Source organism: Fringilla coelebs (genome assembly GCF_963513975.1).
Source record: "Fringilla coelebs genome assembly, chromosome: 1".
Classification (NCBI taxonomy): domain Eukaryota; kingdom Metazoa; phylum Chordata; class Aves; order Passeriformes; family Fringillidae; genus Fringilla; species Fringilla coelebs.
Window position 1 is genome coordinate 120,130,485 of NC_140028.1, and position 19,134 is coordinate 120,149,618.

General features: G+C 42.3%; 1 protein-coding gene across 5 annotated transcripts in view; it reads right to left on the reverse strand.

Annotated features, from left to right (window-relative positions):
• Positions 1-19,134, reverse strand: part of SNX10 (sorting nexin 10) — a 40,738-nt gene that overhangs the window by 16,835 nt on the left and 4,769 nt on the right. Inside the window, exons 2-4 of one of the 5 annotated variants that reach the window (XM_084201033.1) lie at positions 15,370-15,458; positions 9,696-9,734; positions 2,601-2,657 (exon numbers count right to left, since the gene is read on the reverse strand). In XM_084201033.1, coding sequence (XP_084057159.1) covers positions 2,601-2,624 — 24 coding nt within the window. In that variant the 5' untranslated portion in view covers positions 2,625-2,657; positions 9,696-9,734; positions 15,370-15,458. Of the gene's footprint in view, positions 1-2,600; positions 2,658-9,695; positions 9,735-13,029; positions 13,171-15,369; positions 15,459-15,588; positions 15,626-18,690; positions 18,722-19,134 lie in introns of those variants that run through there. The other 4 variants (XM_084201031.1, XM_084201032.1, XM_084201030.1 and 1 more) reach the window with 4 other exon arrangements.

The window sequence follows — 19,134 nt, forward strand, 5'->3', positions numbered from 1 at the left end:
CTCCATTTACTGAAAAAATTACAATGCTGAGTTTAGAATGAAGCAAGATAAACAGTAAGCAACTAGCAATGAAAAATAAAAATGTACAGCCTTTCTCAAGATTTAGGGTTACTTCCCCTATTCATCTCTTGAATCCAGGAAGTGTTATTCCCATCACAGATTTTGCTGCTCTGAAACAGTGGCATTACACATGTAGACTGTTCCTTCTCTTGACCTTTAAATCTTCTCCAGAATACAAGATCCCACTGGGAAAACAGCATTGCTCCAATCAAAGCAGACCTAACCACCCAGTATAAGTGATGATCCATTGCCAGAAAAGGTGCCTATGCTTTTGCATCCCTAGAGTAAAGGTCTATATTCACTTATAGGCTATGTTATGGTCTAAGCAGAGTTAGGTGGCAGAATACTCACTCCTCTGCAAGAATGCTGTTATATGCTCAGTCCATCCTGCATTCACTGGTCACAAACAATCAGGAGATTACAGCAATACTGGGTAATAACTGCCTTTCTCCCCTCCATGTACTCCACTCCCTTCCCATTTTGCTATAAAACTCAGGACACTCTCAATAGACATGTCTTTTCTCAAGTGAGGCACTGTCCACCTGGGGGAGGTGATGCTGACCTCTCCCTCCCACAGGCCACTTGAAAATTAACTTATAATCACCTGTCACAAAACTGTTCTGCAGTTCACCTGTACAACATGGGAGACCCAGTACAAAGACAGCCAAGGTTTCAGGGACTTTTTACTTTTGCCAGCTTCAATCCTGTTCAAGGTGTCTTCCTCCCCTGCCCAGTGCTGTTTGGTTTTTCCAGAACTGCAGATCTACCTAGCTATTATGCCACACTACACATATTTTCAGTTTTGTTTTTTTGGTTTTTTTTTTTTTTTCTTGGTTGTGTTGTTGTGGTTTTTTTTTTTTTGAGTGGCACAACACATGATTCATATATCAATGCATTCAAGAATATGTATACTGTGATGCTTCAGAGAAACAATTCTCTCAAAACTAAAATTTGCTGCTGACAGTTAAAAGTGGCCAGGCTTGGGCAAGGAGGCCTCTTGCACTGGAAACAGAATAAACTCTAGAGAAAGCTACTGGAAGATGTGGCATCTCCATTTATTCCTTCTCTCTGGAAACTGCTAAATTCAGAGGCAAACCATTTTCTGTTCAAAGTGCTAAAGCTATAGCTTTGATATGGACCCCAGCAGCCATGCTGGCCTAAACATCCTCCTGAACATTCAGAATCTTCAAATCTGCCCCAAAAGCAGTCAGAGCTACTTAACAAGCAAGAATTGCAGAGCAGTTTTTCGGGCTGGATGTGCCTTTTAATTCCTGCCTAAACCAGCCAGTTTAAGCATGGCACTGGTGGTATTTTGCTACCCTGTTCTCAAGGCCAGGAGCAGTCCAAGTAGATAGAGTCACACATAAATGACAAAACGGCCAAAGTGACACCCAAACCTGGATTACACCTACTCCCTCATGGTTACAGATCTGTGCAAAGAACATGAGCGCTGACAAGAGACTACAAGGACAGCACTGAGGTCACATAGGCACAAGCATGGAAAAACAAAATGTTCCATTTGGATCTGCCTCAAAAGGAAAAACAACCCACAAAGGCAGCTGAAGCAAACACATTAAACATTTCTCTTTTAATTTTTCTGTTTCTTTTTTTCTTCTCCTTCTCTCTTTTCTTTTCTTGGATATATTTCTGCATAATGCAATGGATTCCTCAGAGAAAAGGATAAGGCAGAAGCCTTCCTATATAGAATTTGAACAAAAAAAATGTGCCTTTTTCAGAAATCTCTTAACATTTTCCTACTAGGAAAAGAGGAAATCTGACATGGAAATATCTATTTTTAATATGAGGGGAAAATCTACCACAAGAAGGAGGAATAAAAACAATCTCACATTGGTTGACTATTTGTATTTAATCATTTCAGCTGCATTTTAATTCAAATGTCTGTGCTCAGGACTGTATCAGGTGATGAGCTTGTGCTCCTATTACACATGTGATTAGTCAATAACCCCTGAAGAGTAATTTTCCACAAAGCTTCCAAGGAAAATAGCGTATCCCATCAGGTTGCCTGTTAGTAAAAGGATCAGCCACAAAGGACACGGAGTTTTCATGCTGTGGGTGTTGGCATCTTCACTCCATGCATGCTGTGTAGTAAGGCTGATAAGAGACTAAGAGCTGAGACAAAATAATTTGTTGAAACTTTTAATGTTCATTGGACTGAGCAGAAGAGAACATGCAAGTGGGATTCTTGTGGTCCATGCATCTGGTAAACAGAGTTCAGACCCAGATCCAAGCATTAGCCCTATAAAATATCTAAAACTGATAAAAAGAAGACTCCATCCAAAACCTTCTCTCCTGTCTCAGTGTCTGAGCCCTTTATGCACAGTCACTTACTCTGAATGAATATCTGATTCTTCTATCAGATTTTAACAGAAGGAACTGGTACTGCATCATTCCAGAATATTCTGTATCCTGGCAACTAAAAGTATGAGGAATACAACCAGTCTTCCCTGATCCATGCGAATCGTAATGAAATTCAATCCACAACTTGAATCCCTTTTTATTAAAGCTTCGATACCACTTACCTGTTTTTCGTGTTTTGGCGTCATCTCCACTGGTTTGTAGTTAAAAAAAAAATCAACCTGGAAAAAAAAAAACAGAATAGACATCAGATTGGTATTTAGTAGTTATTTAAAGGTCATTATCGCTTTTTGCCCTTTATTAGTAGACAGTGGAAAAAGCCAGACTTAGTGCCATATGCGGCAGAAAGCACATTGCATCACCTGTATCTCAGAATTCATTAATTTTTAAAATAACCCCTTTTTAGAAGCACTGGGCTAATCCCCTTCTCTATATATTTGTCATACTTGACAGTCCAGTTCATCTCTGGAAGTCAGTGCTTTCCCATCTCTGCTCCAAGAGCCATCTCAGGGCTCATCCTCGCACCCACTGCCAACAGCTCCGCTGAGCCGGCGCTCGCAGCGCACAGACACGGCCGAGGCAGCGCTGCCTGGGCCTCACTCCCAGGCGCCCAAGAACAAGTCTGTGTGACTGCAGCTGAGGTCCTATAACATCTGAGTCAAAAGAATCAAATGCCCATCTCAATCATCTTCCTAAAACTCAGAGAACTGGAGACGCAAACTTCTTGGATCCTTCAGGAGAGGTAAAACTCAGGCTAAATTTCACAGCACCTGTGTTTTCAAACCTCCATGCAGGGGAGGGGATAATTAGAGCAATGCAAAACATCCTGTCATTAACTTATATTTTAAATCTCCTCTTTCACTGAAAATCCCAATCAATTTTTTACTGTGTCTGCAGTCCAATAAACTGGACAGTTTGCTCAGAACAGGTACCACATGTGAAGAGCAGGACAGCTTTATTTACTTGCCAGCCTATATACACACCACCTCCTGTTTAGTGATATGGAGCTTGAAGCTGCTCTTGTTATTATACAACCACATATTTATGTCAAGCCCAGCCAAGGAGTGCTGAACACCCCACCCCTGCCCAATGCCTCTCACAAACACTTTCAAATAACAAACCCCACCCATTTTAATAAAACAGAACACAAAGATAAGCACACATACATTTCTTGGACTGGGAAATTATTCTGGAATAAACACTCTGTTGTCATATTTCTATAGGGTCAGTCATATCAAAATAGGATACTCTGTTTCCAAATAAAAATGACCATACATAAGACTTCATCCTAAAGAGTGCCATTGTACAGTTCCCATCTCCATAAAGATAAGGCCATCATTTCACTTCTATAGCTAGAATGGCACTGATAAAGTAGGAATATCAAAAACCGCAATCAAATATTCTTTTTTTTAAAAAACTCCATTTATATATGCTTAACAAGCATGTATGTTCCGAGTTGAAGCTATAGAAGAGCACTCAAACCCTTCTTGCTGCACAGGCTCAGCAGTGTCAAGCATCTCTGCAAGGTGGGGGTAAAAATTTGGGTCACTGGTGCCAACTGCTGTTAATGCAAAAGTATATTAGAAACTTTCCCTTTAGGGAGGCAATTTTTGGCTTTTTACCTGACAGGAAGGCAGCAGCTTACATCACAGACCTTGCATGGAATTGCATAATCCTTTAGGTAGCCTCCAAGATCATCAAGTCCAACCTTTGACTGACCTTGTCCACTATACCACAGCCCATGTATAGCTGTTTCCTGAACATCTCCATGGTGACTCCACCACGACCCTGGGCAGATCATTCCAATGCTGAACAACCCTTTCTGTGAAGAAATTCATCCTGAGGTCCAACCTGAACTTCCTGAGCACAGCTTGAGGCCATGTGCTCTTCCCCTGTCCCTGGGTGCCTGGAGAACAGGCTGATCCCCAGGCAGCGACACCCTCCTTTCAGGCAGCTGTAGGGAGCAACAAGGTCTGCCCCGAGCCTCCTTCTCTCCAGGCTGAACACCCACAGCTCCCTGAGCTGCCCCTCATAGGACTCAGTCTCCAGACCCTTCCCCAGCTCCACAGCCCTTCTCTGGACTGGCTCCAGCCCCTCCATGTCCTTCACAAGTGAGGGACACAGAATGGACACAGGACTCACGGTGCAGCCTTACAAGTGCTGAGTACAGACAAAAAAACCAACTATCTTGGGCTCGGGCTGTTTGAAGAAGATCTTTCTGCCATCTCTCCCCACTGAGTATAGCTGTAAACCTATATAGTTTGATGTGATTTCCCTCCCTTTCTGATGTGGTTGAATGTGCTGTGGTTTTTTTTCAAAATGGCAATTCAAAATTTTTTTTCCAGTTATGTATCTTTATTCCATCAAATTCTGCAGTGTGTTTCTCTCCTGCCTCTAAGCTGATTCAAGTGAGAAATTATGCAAGCCCAAAATATCTCATTCCTAACACTGTCAGCGAACAACAAGGCTGAAATAGCATGTTTCATTCTGTCATCTGTTTTTCTGATGACCGAGTTATGTGTTGGTGCAGGTGAGCAAGAACAGCTTGAACTCCAAACAGCCACCACAATTTTAAATATTTAATGGCAAAAAATTAATATTTCAACACCAAAAAGCTTCCTAAAATATTTAAAGCACATCAGTTTTTCATCAAGTAATTTGGGGGAAAAAAAAAATCAATAATGGAAACGCAATCCCCCCAAAGCTGCCTTTTTTCACTGATTTCAGTGAGATTGCCCAGTCATGCTGCAGCCACTTGCAAATATACTGAATGCAATATTCTGTCTGGTAGCAAGATATATATTTGGGGATGTCTGTTACACATAGAGAAGCCAGTGAAGCAGAACACACAGTGAAGCTAGTGAAACTTCTGCTTAAGAAGTTATCTCTGTATCTTGAAAAATAACTACCCAAAATACCAGTAATGGAGAAAAACAGCCATCAGGAGACAAACAGAAGGCTTTTGGTTTTTTTGCTCTAAGCAAAATTTCCTCTGACAGGGAAATGAACAAGTGCTGGGAAACAGAATCAAAAAAGCCAGTGATCAGCCTGCAGTTTTGATAAAACACTTTCTGTTGAGAGTGGGAAAACCCCCCCCACATTGCTTTGAGTAAGTTTTTGTTCTGCTTCTGATCCATTATCAGTCTGAAAACTTCTCTTTTTTTTAATTAGTTTCATATACTATATCAACTGCTTCTTGCAGTACGTATTTTTTATGGTTCTTAATTGCATAACCAACAAAACTGCCAGGGAACAGCTCCACAGCTGCTAACAGCAACCACTCAAAAGCAAAAAGATTACGTAGGATGAATTGCCATATTTCCTGTGCCTGAAAAAGAACCAGGAAGAAGAGGGAGGAAAAACCACAAGTACTGCAGTACTTTTCTTAGGGAAAACAGATAAACTGCAGTGCTCTTCTTAAGGGTAATGGATAAATAATATTAAGTATTATATTTTATTTCATATTTTAGAGATTAGTTTCTATTTTAAAATCTAAATTAAAACAGATAGTCTAACATTACTAGGGATATACTCTTTTATCATGTAGATGGACTGCTCCTAAAGGAGGAAGTGATTTCTCCCCAGCGTTCTCATACTGAAAGATGAAAACTCAAGCAGTAGTGCAGACAAAAACAACATGAACTTGCTCTAAGAACAGCATGGACAAATGCAAGTCCTCCTGGCTGCCTCACCAGTAGCTGCATTTAGCTGCACTGAAATTTTACAATTTCACTCATTACTGGGCAGTGGCCTATGCAATATCCTTATCTGCTCTGGGAGTGGTCAGGGTTTCCTCTCAAGGATAAATGCTGGTAGTCAGCTCCTCCATCCATCCATCCATCCATCCATCCATCCATCCATCCATCCATCCATCCATCCATCCATCCATCCATCCATCTTTGCTTATTTCTAATCATATAACTAAAAGACCACCTTCAGGCTTTAATAGGGAAGTGTGATTTAGTTTTAGACCTTGGTGATGATTGAAAGTACTATCCAGTTATAAGCAAAGTCCTCAGCTGTGCTTCCAAGGCTATTCCCACTATCAGTATCAAATGAAACTTTAATTCAAGGCTTCAATATGACCAAGAAAGAGAGAAAAATTGAATCTCTAAATGCTTACAAGTCTTTCCTGCATTTTGTGTTTTGCTCACCTTAAGACTCAAACAAAGTCATAATAATTTTCCTTCACAGCTTGTAGAAAGTTCAGCTGCATACATACATGGAGTGCACTGTCAAAGAACATGCCCATGTGCACCTGGTCACACTATGTTCTGAAAGGCAAGAGATCTGTGGGGATTTGTAAGGAAAATACACATGCAGGGGTGATGGTGGAACTGGGAGGAACAGGAAGAATGATTAAGAGATGCTCTGGAGAGCTCAAAAAACCCCTAAACCTATAAAAACAGACAATTTTGTGTTGCCAAACTGACCACATCCTAACACAGCTTGGCATTTACAGCAGTCGGTTACATGGCTATCACAGAACTACTGCTCTTGTTGATGGGAAAAATCTTATTCAGATGCTGCTCCTCAAGCAGGGGGCTTCCAGTCCATCCAGAATAACTCAAACTCAGCATAAGCTAATGCCTTCTACTTCACCCATTCCACTTAACACCTGGGGTCAACCCAACTGTTCTGATCAGACCCATGAGTTCACTTCTGCTCCTCACTGTCCATGAACCAGATGGTGAGGACTGAAACTCCAGACTAGGCAGGTCACGGAGCACGTTTCCTCCTTTCATCTGTCCTGATGGTTATTTGCCTTGCCCTCAGCAAATTACTGTAAGGATCTGTTGGGCAGAAGTGAAAAGAGTATGAAAGACATGAGCATTCTGCAGCCTGCTTAGTGAAGTCCACAAAATGCAGTACCCCTTGAGCAAACCCTTCTCACTTCCCAGGATCAAGGTACCAGTTACATCAGTGTTGTACCACACTAGGAGCACAATCACTTCACTGCTGAGAAAAAAATAAGCACACTGTCTAAACTGCTTTTAAAAGAATGGGAGCTTTCCAAACCACTGAGAGAATCCACACACCTTCCTTTCCACCGCAATGCAATGTAGAAAGGCACTGCCAAATATCATGCCTTTGTGGCTGCACTTGAAATTCCCAGGTGCTGTTAACAAGATGCTTAGTTAACTACTCCTTCCTATGGAATTTCACTCCATTTGGTTTCTAAACACTTTTTTTATGGCCACAAGGTATAAGACAGCTTCTCCTTAACCATTACATTAGCCTTTCTCTCCAGTCAGCCATTCCCTTGTCCGGCAATATCCCTAGGTATTAAGGCGTGTTTTACCAGAAGGATGAATCTGGATCATTAAAAAAGAAAAAGAAAAAAAAAAGACAATATATGAGAAATTTTTATTTGTTTCAGAGGAACTTGAGAATCAAAGAGTTAATGAAAAATACTAATTTCTCTCTGCCCTCCAAAATAAATACATCACAAGAATTACAGTGTCAGGTGTGGGTCACAGATTTCCAATTACAGTGGCATTATACCATGCTTTCAATTGCTTCAAGTGAATACCATATTGCTGGACAGCAGCGTGAGTTGCGTGCCAAGCCTTTCTGAAACCTCTAAAAGCCTAAAGACAAACAAGGAAGAAGTACTAAGAAATCTGTTCAGAGTAGGAGAGAGCTGTTCAGATGTTTCCCCATTCTCCTCTTTTTGTTGTTGTTGATAGGTTGGTTTGGTTTCTGGGGGGAAGGGGGTTTTGTTTGCTTTGGTTTTTTGGTTTTCAGGCTCAAATTGCAGGACCTCACGGATATTCTGCAGTTTCAGTGGGTTGCTGATCTCAAAGGAACTACTTCTGTTTTCTCTTAATAGAAGCTACTGGTAAGGCTAACTTTGGCACCTTGGGATTTCAGGTAACAACTACAGAATAGTAATTGTGGGTCAAGTCACTGAAAGAACAGTACATGCCAGAGCTGGTCGTAGTAATTATTTATTCCTCAGGGCTAATGCTTGCCACTGCTTCTGCAGACAACCAGGGCACCACACACACTCAGAACTTTCCCATAGCTCCAGGTCCTGTGTTTTCCAGGCAGCCTGTCAAGCTGGTCTGCCATGTAAGCCTGCCTTTGCTACTCTTTCCAATTTTTATGGTGCATAAGAAGTAAATTAAACTACACAAAATGATTTTTTGTGCCATACATAATCAAAGGTTTTGTTGCTAAGATGTTTTCAGAAGGTTGACAAAGAGATAAGGCAGTCTTTGAAGGAAACATTGGTGACCTTCAAGGTAAAGTTTCAGGGAGCTTTTGAGATTCCTTGAGCTAGGTAAATCAATTTCAGAAGAAACAGCAACCTTGGCAAGCCAGCAAATCAAGCACCTTTTCAGCTGTACTCAGCATGGAAAACACTGGATTTCAAGGCTTCTTACTGATACTTACACAGAAGAGGCACACCACTGGCACTGAAACTACCTCTGAGAAGGGAAAGAAGCAAGTAATTTCCAGGCTAAGCCACCTGCTGAGTAGCACTGTGTACTTTGCAAGTGACAGTTCCGTTCAGTTGCAGAAGTGATGAGTGAGGACATACACACTGTGCACTCACAAAGCACACACAGATCTCACGAGGTACGCCAACACAGACAGATAAACCACCCCAGGTAGTTTTTACAGGATGCAAGTTACAAACAACACATCAGACAGCTGTTACTTTTAGAAACCAACAAGGTGGGGGTTGTCAAGAGACTAATGTCTCAGCATTTCAAAACACGGATTAAATTCCCAAGAAAAATATTAAATGCTGCTTCTGAAGGAAGGTTCAGAGAATGTGTATGTCTTTCTTTCAAAAATCATGGTTTTCTCAGGAATTAAGTATTTCATTGCATTAAATCAAATTAAGTTGCCTTAAAAATAGTATCTTTCTCAAAGTATCTCTGTAATAATTAATTTTTACTTATCATAGGAGAAAAAGGGCTGATGGAGGCTGTACCTTTGCTGCTGAGTAAGCAGAGCAAAAGTCAGCAAATACTGTGCAGTGTTATTGCTACATTTCCTTCTCTGTCTCAGATGCAGAGGCTGCCATCACCTGACCCTCTCCTTCCTGACTTACCCACTGGAACGCTTTGACTCTCATGTATCAGAAATTTCTCATTTTTTGCTTATTTCAAAATCTTTTAATTTATGATATAATTTTTGTCTGCTGCTTGAATTGCTGTTAGTTAGCACTACATGTCCTAGCTTAGCTGTTTTCCTGCTGCGGATTTCCTTATGCTATCAAAGCATCTATTTTTGTGATGCGTTACCTGCTCCAATCCAGGAAGTGTTAGTGTTTGGTCTTGTGCCTGGAAAGGAAAGTAAAGCAAAAGTTATAGTTTTGGCTGCAACCACAGAATTAGAAGTCCCAGTCTCGTGACATGGGTCTGGGGAGATGGCTGGGAAAGACCCAGCACAGCTATAGTAAAAAATGAAATGAACAGCTGAGGAGTAACATCCTGAGACAGATTGATCATAAGTAAAAAATGAAATGAACAGCTAAGCAGTAACATCCTGAGACAGATTGATCCTAAGTAGCCTGTATAACTGCAGCTCAAAACAGTGGGTAAGACAGGAAATCCTGCAGTCAATACAGCGTGCCCACAAAGCATTCTGATCAACTCTCTTCATAATGTTGTGTCTCTTGTGTCTTTCAAGTTGACCAAGCCCACAGCAGATCATTACAACAGCGCAGCTGGATCAGACATCCAGTCTTGCACACTATGGCAATTCACTCTTTGGGCTCTCTTCCCCTGCAGAATGCATCAGATGGCCCGTCACTGACACAAAATCTTACTGCTGTCACATTTGTGTAGCTGCAGCCACATATTGCACAACTTTGTGGGCTGGGTCTATCAACCATCAAATTAACCATTAAAGAATGCGTTAACAGTGAGTTTGACTGGGCTGTTCACTTGCTCAACAGGCTTTGTTACCTTTCTAGAAGCTAGACTGTGCCAGTGGCATGAAAACAGTATTTTGGAAGCAAAGAGCTTCTAAATAGTGTTACTTATTACTAAAGCAAGAAATTCTGAGAAACAAACAGCATTTGGCAGGCGAAACTTTTCATGAGACTGACCAGCAAGAAAAACAAGCCGAAAATCCGTGATTCATCCATATACCTGGATTTTCTACTTCTCATTTGTTTCGTGCCTACTGAACATTAAGATGTGATTTTTATTGATTTCACCCCACTGCTGCACCGTGACTTTATAAGATTGGTATCAGCTTTTGGCCAGTACCAGCACAAGAGGCTCGACTGTGAGGTGGCAAACTTTTTTACTGTGTTGTGAGAGAACAGCAGGAGGCATAGCAAATACACAAAAATGGGAGGGAGAGAAGAAAAGCAGCACTTGGCTGCTCTGCCATCACAGCCAAGTCAAGAAGTTGCTGGTCAGACTGGAACAAACGCTGTTCAAGATAAAGTGGTGAGAGAAGCAAACAGAGAAAACAGTGCTTGCAGGACAAGTAAGGCTCACAGCTTGCTTTCACAGCACCCAAATCCATGTGATGTTTTTCCAACAATGAATTCAAGTAGACCACTAAGCAGTCTGAACAATAATTCCTGCCTTCAGTAGGAGAAAGATTTCACACTCACAGAGCAGGTGCTGCTGAACTGAGCAAGAATGCACAGATCTGTATGGCAAACACTGGATCGAGAGGAAACTGGTTTGTGTTAAATAACACTTATTCCAAGTTCATTTATTAGTCACTGTCTTTAAACACAGAATATATACACTAAAGTTTTGGAAGTCCCAGACTGTTTACTGCTTGTGAGCACCTCAGAGGCAAATACTGTGAGAAAATGCATACAAAGTCACCAGTTGAAATAATTTATAGTCATAAACAATGTCCCAGAAGTCCTTTTCTTTTGAAACACTTGCAACAGGCCCAGTCCCATTCTTTTGGTACCTGTTACGTTTCATTTACTTCGGGCCAAAAAAAGCTCAACCCAATCTTAGAACAAGTATCAGTCCATACAACCACACCTTTAACTAAACCAGCTGAAACCTACACATTTGGAATGGATGTATTACAAGTACTCCTTTGTGGCCCCACAGTTAAACCCATATCAAATGTCCATCCCGTGGCAAGTAGGATCTGATAACCATCAAGAGATCCTCTCCAGCCCCACTGGTTTGTAGAAACACAGTGATGTTGCAGGGACAATGGCTTTCTGGCTGGGGGCTACGTGCAGATCTCAGAACAAAACCACAATCACGGCACTCAATGAAACCAAGGGCCCAGATCAAACAGAAGGTACCAGCTACCACACACCCCCTGCAGCTGGAAGCCCAGAGAAAAGCCCCACTGCAGGTATCCAGCCTACACCTCACTGCCAGTAATTCTTCTGCAGAACTGACACAAGTAGGTCACTCAGTGCCACTGGACTGAGTAAACAAAAAATGGATGTAAACAACCATTACTGAGGATGCTTTTCCCCTTTATAGGTGAGTTTCAAATCCTGCACCACATTATGCACAGCAAATATTTTACAACAGAAAGCACTGCAAAGATAGCACTGTCCTTGACAGGGTCTATATTCTTGTTCTACCAGGAGAACAGGAGGAAAATGGTTAGAGGTTTTAGTCATCTAGACAAAAAACAATACAACTTTTGTAATTACAAAAGCTAGTTATTAACTGACCACTGAAATCCAGAATTTCTTCTACATTAAAGAGAGAATAAAGCTGTTTAAGGTTGGAAAGTTATCTAGCTTAGCCGAGCCTATGGAGAAAAGGCAGCACTCCTTAGAATTCAGCTTTGCTAGAAATCCAGTCATATACATGAACCCACATGATTTTTCCATACTGCTAACAAACTTCTATTTCAGATGGTCTAGGACAAGTCAGTTACCACCCAAGGTTGGAATGGAAGAAGCTCTAGTGATCCTTAGGGGGTCAAAATAATTCTGGAGTGTCAACTGGTGTTCACATAGTGCTGTTCAGGTGCTGTAAGTCCCAAAGCCTTATTTTTTCAAACAAACCAATAGGTTTGCTCAAAGAAAAGGTATTTAATGTGTACAAGTCGCCTTGGTCCAAAGGATCTGTGACTCTGGAAATCCTGGAGATAAAGAAAGAATCCTTTTTTGATAGAAAATCATTGCTTATGCACATATGCTGTAGCATAGGCTATTATTTTCCCAGTCTGACTGAAGCCTAAAGATTGCCTTATGTTTTCTTAAAGATAGTCCACAGGACTTCAAATTATCTTCATGGTTATCTTGCATTAGTTACAAGGTTTGGTGCAAATACTGATGGATAGTTTTCCTGAGAAAATCAAGATATTTTCTTTGCAAGCTGACCCAGACTATTAACAGCAACCTACCGTGGTTTGCATTAAATCCCTGTAATTCAGCTGTGGAAAGCTCACAAAAAAAGACCTCAGCTGGGAGAGGATCTTGCATTTCTACTCCAAGGTTTAGCACTGGATTATGTACCTACTGTTGGCATAGTTTTTCCAGCCAGCACGTCAAACAGATCTTCCAGCTCAGCATGTTCTGTGATTCATCTTCATCCACCCAGAGAGGGGGAGACAAGGGGCTTTCTCTCATCTGGAATGAGTCATCTGCCTTCCTCCCTCCCCAACTCCAAACAGTCATACCTGCAACCAGTGCCAGACAGATCTAACAAATGCCACGTAGCCCTGAATCCTTGGGGAGCACAACAACTCGTGTCCCAGCCATCAGACACCAGTCTCATTATTCCACATGTCTGAAGACATGTGAGGGTGTCTTTGGGCTGTGCATGAGAGGCAAGGCTGTTGGACTCAGCTGTTCTCAAAGCACGATTGCAATGACACTGCGTGCCAACGTGACTATTTATACATGAGCGCCTGGCACGTCATAGGCTCTGGCATTATCAAGATGTTCTTCGGTGCCTGAGACTTGCAGATATGTCCCTGCTCCCCATAATCACTGCCCAACACCTCCACTGCCACCTCACCTTTTCATATGTCATTAGTGGAAATTCGTTTCTTCTGGGAAAAGACACACTGCTCTTGAAGAAACAAAGCCTTCCCCTCTGGGAAGACAACTGAAGGTCTCATTAAAACAGAAGCTAAAGTTATGACTAATTTAAAACCACACATCACCATTACACAATTAAAACAATGAGACTAATAGAAGGCAAAACTTATAACCTGGTGACTGCTGCTGTACACAAGAAGCAAGGCAAGTGAGCAGCTAGGGACTCCCTGAGGGAAAGGAGGAGCAGGAACTTGAAGGATGTGTGGGCAGCACATAAACAGAGGTCAGAGTAAATTACTCATTATCAATTCTACAGTAAAAATAGATGCTTTATTACAGGAGTAGAACATTTGGCTTTGAAAGATAGTTGTAGCTATGAGTGCCTCTTCCTAGACATCTCTGGGAGAGAAGAAAGGGAAAGGAAAAAGAAATTTCCTTAAGCCTCAAATTCTTTCAATATCAGGAAACAGGAATTCCTTCACACCACAAAAAAGTAGGCATGGAGGGCAATTTGCTTCCTTTTTTTATGCACAAGAGAGAAGATCCATAATGAAATCATTGCTGGTTTACCTGTTCTCAAACAAATGCAACTTGCTGGCGTGCATCCTGCCCCTCAGCTCTGTAGCAATCTGTAACACCAGGCACACAAAAATGCTGGAGCAAAGAGAAACTCCCTTCAATCCTTCAAGTACTTCCTTTTGGGCTGGGCCCACAGGGTGATACTTTTTGTAATAATTTTTTCAAGGTTCCTATCTATTGATGCATTCACCTCCCATACTGGGACACAGTCTGACATAAGTCACACTGAGGTGCCAGTGGGACAATGTGCAGTGCTGCTGTGCTGGGACACCTTGAGCAACACCTGCACAGCATCCATCCAGAGACATACCCTGTTTAACTGCAGACTTTCAGGAAAACAGCAGAAAACAAGCAAGAAGGCTGTATGTGTGTTAGTTATGTCTGCCCCCCAAGTCCTAAAGAAGTAAGCACACCAGGGAGCAAGTCAAGGGCCAGCACTGGCTGGCAGACCATGTGGGCTCCTTTCTCTGTGGAGGACAGGCCCAACAAAATCAGAAAGGAAACTGAAACCAGGAGCCCTGAGGATATTTAAGGATTCTGCAAAGACATTTCACTAATTAGGCCTTGAGAAGAAAAATTCTGGTTTGAATTTCTCCAAGCTGAAAGAGGATCCCTGGAGGAACACTGCGGGAATTGCAGAACCATTTGTGATTTCATCACTGGATTATGTTCCATTAGAACTCCCACTGTTCTGCCTGGTCTACAGAAATCTGGACAAGCAGGATTCAGACAGCTAAACTTAGATGTTCGTGTCCTTGTGAATGCTCACAAGGTGTCTGTGAAAAATGAGTATTTTATGATTGGCTTTTTGCAAATATTAAAATGAGTATTATACGTGTTGTGTTAGAAAGTAATGCTGTATTAAATCTCTTAAGTAGTGTGTTAAATACAGTTTTGGGTTACAACAAAATGTTAAAATTGAAACTGTGCTATGTAGGATACTTTTTTAAAGAAAGGACTTGCAGTGAGCTAGCAGCCACAGGACACCTAAATCTTTCAGAGAAAAAGAATTTATTGCCCTCTTATCAGAAGAAACGAACTTCTTCCCGCCTCAAAGGCGCTGTCAGGATTCAGAGGAAGAAGTTGATGACCAGACAGAATCCTGTGTTTGAATGGAATTTATGCATCATGTAAGAGGTGTACACATAGCAACAGGCTGTTGTTTTTAAGGGTTAATCCTCTGTTAACAGGGGTCCATTTTCGGGCTTGTGCTGCCCAGAAAAAGGTACCCAGACGTCCGTAACTCTTTGTTTTTGTTGTCTCATATTGTCCTAATCCAAATTGTGCAAATTATTATTACTCTAATTGTATTACTATTTTTATAACTATTTTATTACTATTAAACCTTTAAAATCTCAAAAACAAGTGATTGGCGTTTTTCACAGTGTCCTACTTACTTTTCAGCTGCTGCTCAAGAAGAAGGTGGATCAACTGCAGGTCGTGTGCCAGCCTCAAACAAGTGTTTTGGATCCCTTTGGACAGTCACCTGGAAAGGCACCAGACACACACATGAGGCCACTGACCCACGCCCAAACCTCTGGATGCTGCACAGGCAGCACTCTGGTGCTCTGTGCAGTGTAGACAGATTCCTCAGGAGATTCTGCAACATCTCCCACCAGAAGGGCTTGTCTGTGCCAGGGCTGCTGCAAGTGGTTTCTGCTCCAAGCTGCCTTTGCAAGCTCTCTGCTTCTTCCTTCCCTCCCACAGATGCTTGATTTTAACAGCACAGAAAGCTGTTGACCAAGCTCTCAGCAATTCAGTTGGAGCTTTTGCCAACAAGGAAATCGTGATGGCAGTCCTATTTCTGTGGGTGGAGAGGTCACACCTGCAGCCACCAATGAAGTGGCATGACAAGCTTTTTATTTTTGCCTTCCTGTCTTTCAGTGTCTATACACAAAACATGACTGTTTTGTAAACATACTAATCAAGGATTCTTCTGGGTTTCTTTTCTTTTTTTCCCCTCCAAGCTGGGGAGGAAGAATGCTTACAAAAGGTGTTTCTATTCTTAATGTCTGTGCAGAGATTTAGCAAGCAATGATATGAAGGTCTAGAGACAAACACTACGCAGCAAACTTGTGCATGTAACTCCCTGTAGACATGAAGCATGATTTGCTTCTCTTTTCCAAGACTTATCTTGCCAAGAAGTTGGGAAATTCCTGTAGGACACATAGCTGTGCTTTTCTCTTTGTATTTTTATCAGAAGAACAAAGAAGTTGCTGAGGGTTTGGTTTTTTTAGATAATAAAAGCATGCAAAATGTTTAATGAGAAGAAAGAAAAAACACAATACTCTAAATTATTGAGATCTCTTTTACTCCTCTGCTTGCAAAAGCCAAAACCTTATGCATACTACGCACCACACACATGGGAATAAGATCCATGTGACACATTGCAGAGATATGATACACCAAAGTCGTCACCTGTCTTACACTGCCTACCTACTTCCAGGAAGCAAGAAACAGCCCCAGCAGCCCTGAGCAAATGTTCACAACTTTTTTGTTTTGTGATTTATCATAGTGTGGGTTTTGTTCTTTTGGGTTTGGTTTTTTTGTTTTGTTTTCATTTTCTTTTAAAATCAACCTGCCAGAGGAGCGCTTCCTTCTTTCACAGGCAGAAGTTACAAAATTGCGTGATAAAAGCAGAGAAGGTTGCAGTTGCCTGAAACGATGGCAATTAGGAAACATACTGAGCAGAAATTGACTAAAATGAGGCCACAAGACTGATCCAGCCCTTTATGATCAGAAAGGGCCCACCTTCTGCATTGGTACCCTTGGCAGTATCTCTCCCCAGGAGAAGGGTGGCAGAGGGGAGCGCCACACTGAAGGATGTGCCTGACCTGCAGGCTCAGCCCAGCAGGCCAAAGGCAACGCTGCTCTGTGGCAGGGGCAATAAGCTGCCAGGGGAAGAAAGGAGGGAGGGAAGCATCAAGGAAAGGTGCTCTAGGGTTTCTTAGTTAGGTATGTTCAAACTGATGACTGCCACGGCCTGTGTCCGGGTGGAAAATGGTATTCTGTAAGAGATGGATGTGCGGCAGCAGCACAATAGATCTAAAATTTCTGTGAACAGAGCCTTCACCCCCATGATGATGCTCCTCATCTGTTCAGTGGTAGCACTGAACTGCCTTGCATCAGTCCTGTCACCAGTTCTGGCTCAAGGGGGACAGTCCAACAAAAGGTCACCCCACGTTTGCCAACTGATGGATTGATTCCATGCTCCACTTGTTCTTATGCCTGAGAATTGCTCCGTTTCACCCAAATGCTCAGTAGTTTTTGCTCAGTATGGATTAGTGCTTGGGAAGGGAAATCTCAGGACACTTGGAGCCTTGGCACAGCAAAACACTACTCATGTGCACCTGTGCTAAAAGCACCTCATCACTGTGGGCATGCAGAGAACGCAGAATTAGCTCAAGCAGCTACACCAGGGCTGCCTAACCTCCAGAACAGCTGTTCTTCAGGAGTTAATATGGAAAACCACAGCTGTTTGCAATGGTAGAAAAGCCCAAATCCTTAGCAGTAACATTTTCAAAATATTTCCCTCCTTTAAAAAAAAATTAAGTATAATTATTTTCCTAATAAAATTTAAAATAATAATAATCATCATCATCTATAATAAAGGTACAAGTATTTCTATGAATACAACCATAGTATACCAATGGAAGATCTTTAAATTCATAAAAAGGCAAATACAAGTATTTCTATGAATACAAGTATTTCTATGAATACAACCATAGTATACCAATGGAAGGTCTTTAAATTCATTAAAAGGCAAATACTCCTTAGATTCAACACAAAATATGCATTATAAACAAGAGGTTTCTGGATTTCAAGTCAAGCATCATAAATAACACCCTAGGCTGAGTCAGGCATGATTATTATTTGCATCTTCTACACAAAGAAAACATTAGTATTTCCACTTTTCTAAAGAAAGTCCGGTATTGTGTCATTCAGGAAAGCCCTGCCTTGCATTACTTTCAGTTTCAGTTGTCCCTAGCAAAATAGGAAAACCTCTCCCTTCACTTGAGCTATTTCTGTCAATGTGAGAAGCAGAATGGGCAATGAAAACTCCTGCTTATTTTCCCCGGGGTCACGGGTGATGTGGGCACATACTGGGTGGGTGTCTCAAACACTCCCGAGCGGGCCAGACCCTGATCCTCAAGAGCTTAGCTCCACATTTCTGCCTGCCTCTACTCCCTGGACACTGCTAGCAGAATTAGGCAGTATTTACTTAGAATTCTTGAAGGGCCATGAGAACACGCAGCCAGTTGTCCTGATCTTGTCCTGATCTGATGGCGACTGTGTCTCTAGAGGTGTGACCCCAGCAAGTGAGAGATGAGCAGCAAACACGGGCACCTCAGGGAAAAGCACTGGCAGCTGCCCCCGTGCCTTCGTGCCCAACTCCAGAACATGACCCAAGGCAAACCCAGCAACCCTCAGTCACTGGAACTTCCTTTGCTTTATTAAATTAGTTAGTTTTAATTGCATACTGTGTTTTCATAGGCTGTCCTCATATGTACCTAAAAACTTCTCATGCTGCTTAACGCAGATAACACAGAATTTAAAGATAACATAAGGCAGTCTTCTGACTAACAGAACAGTACATCGAATGTACTGCATTTAATAAAAAGCCGCGCTCTGATATATATTATGTATTTGTATATGTATATTGCATGTTATATAATGTAAATACACAACAATAACAATATGTGTGTTTATATACACACCGAGCGTTCGCACATCCCTATGATCTTTAGGTCACAGTTGCCAAAGGCGACGGATTCGCTACAGCAAAACAAAGAGGAGCGGACCAAAACAAGATTAGTAGTTGCTTAAACCAAATCTTCTCGCCGCCCGGCGTTAATCATTGCCAAGGGCAGTCATTTACCGCGCCGTAAACGGCGGCGGAGCCCTCTGTCAGAGACAGGAGGAAAACACACTCCGAAGGGCCGGGAGGATCCGAGCGCCGCCGCCGGGGCAGCCGGCCCACAGGGCTGCCCGCTGGGCCGGGGCTGGCCGAGCCGCCCCCGAAGCGCGGCCGGTGCCACCGAGCGCGGCAGCGCCCTCCGGCACCCGCAGCCCGCGGCACGGCCGCAGCCCGAGCCCAACCACCCGCCCGGCCAGCCCCGCCGGCTCCCGGCTGTCCGGAGGTCTGGCAGCCCCCGATCCCG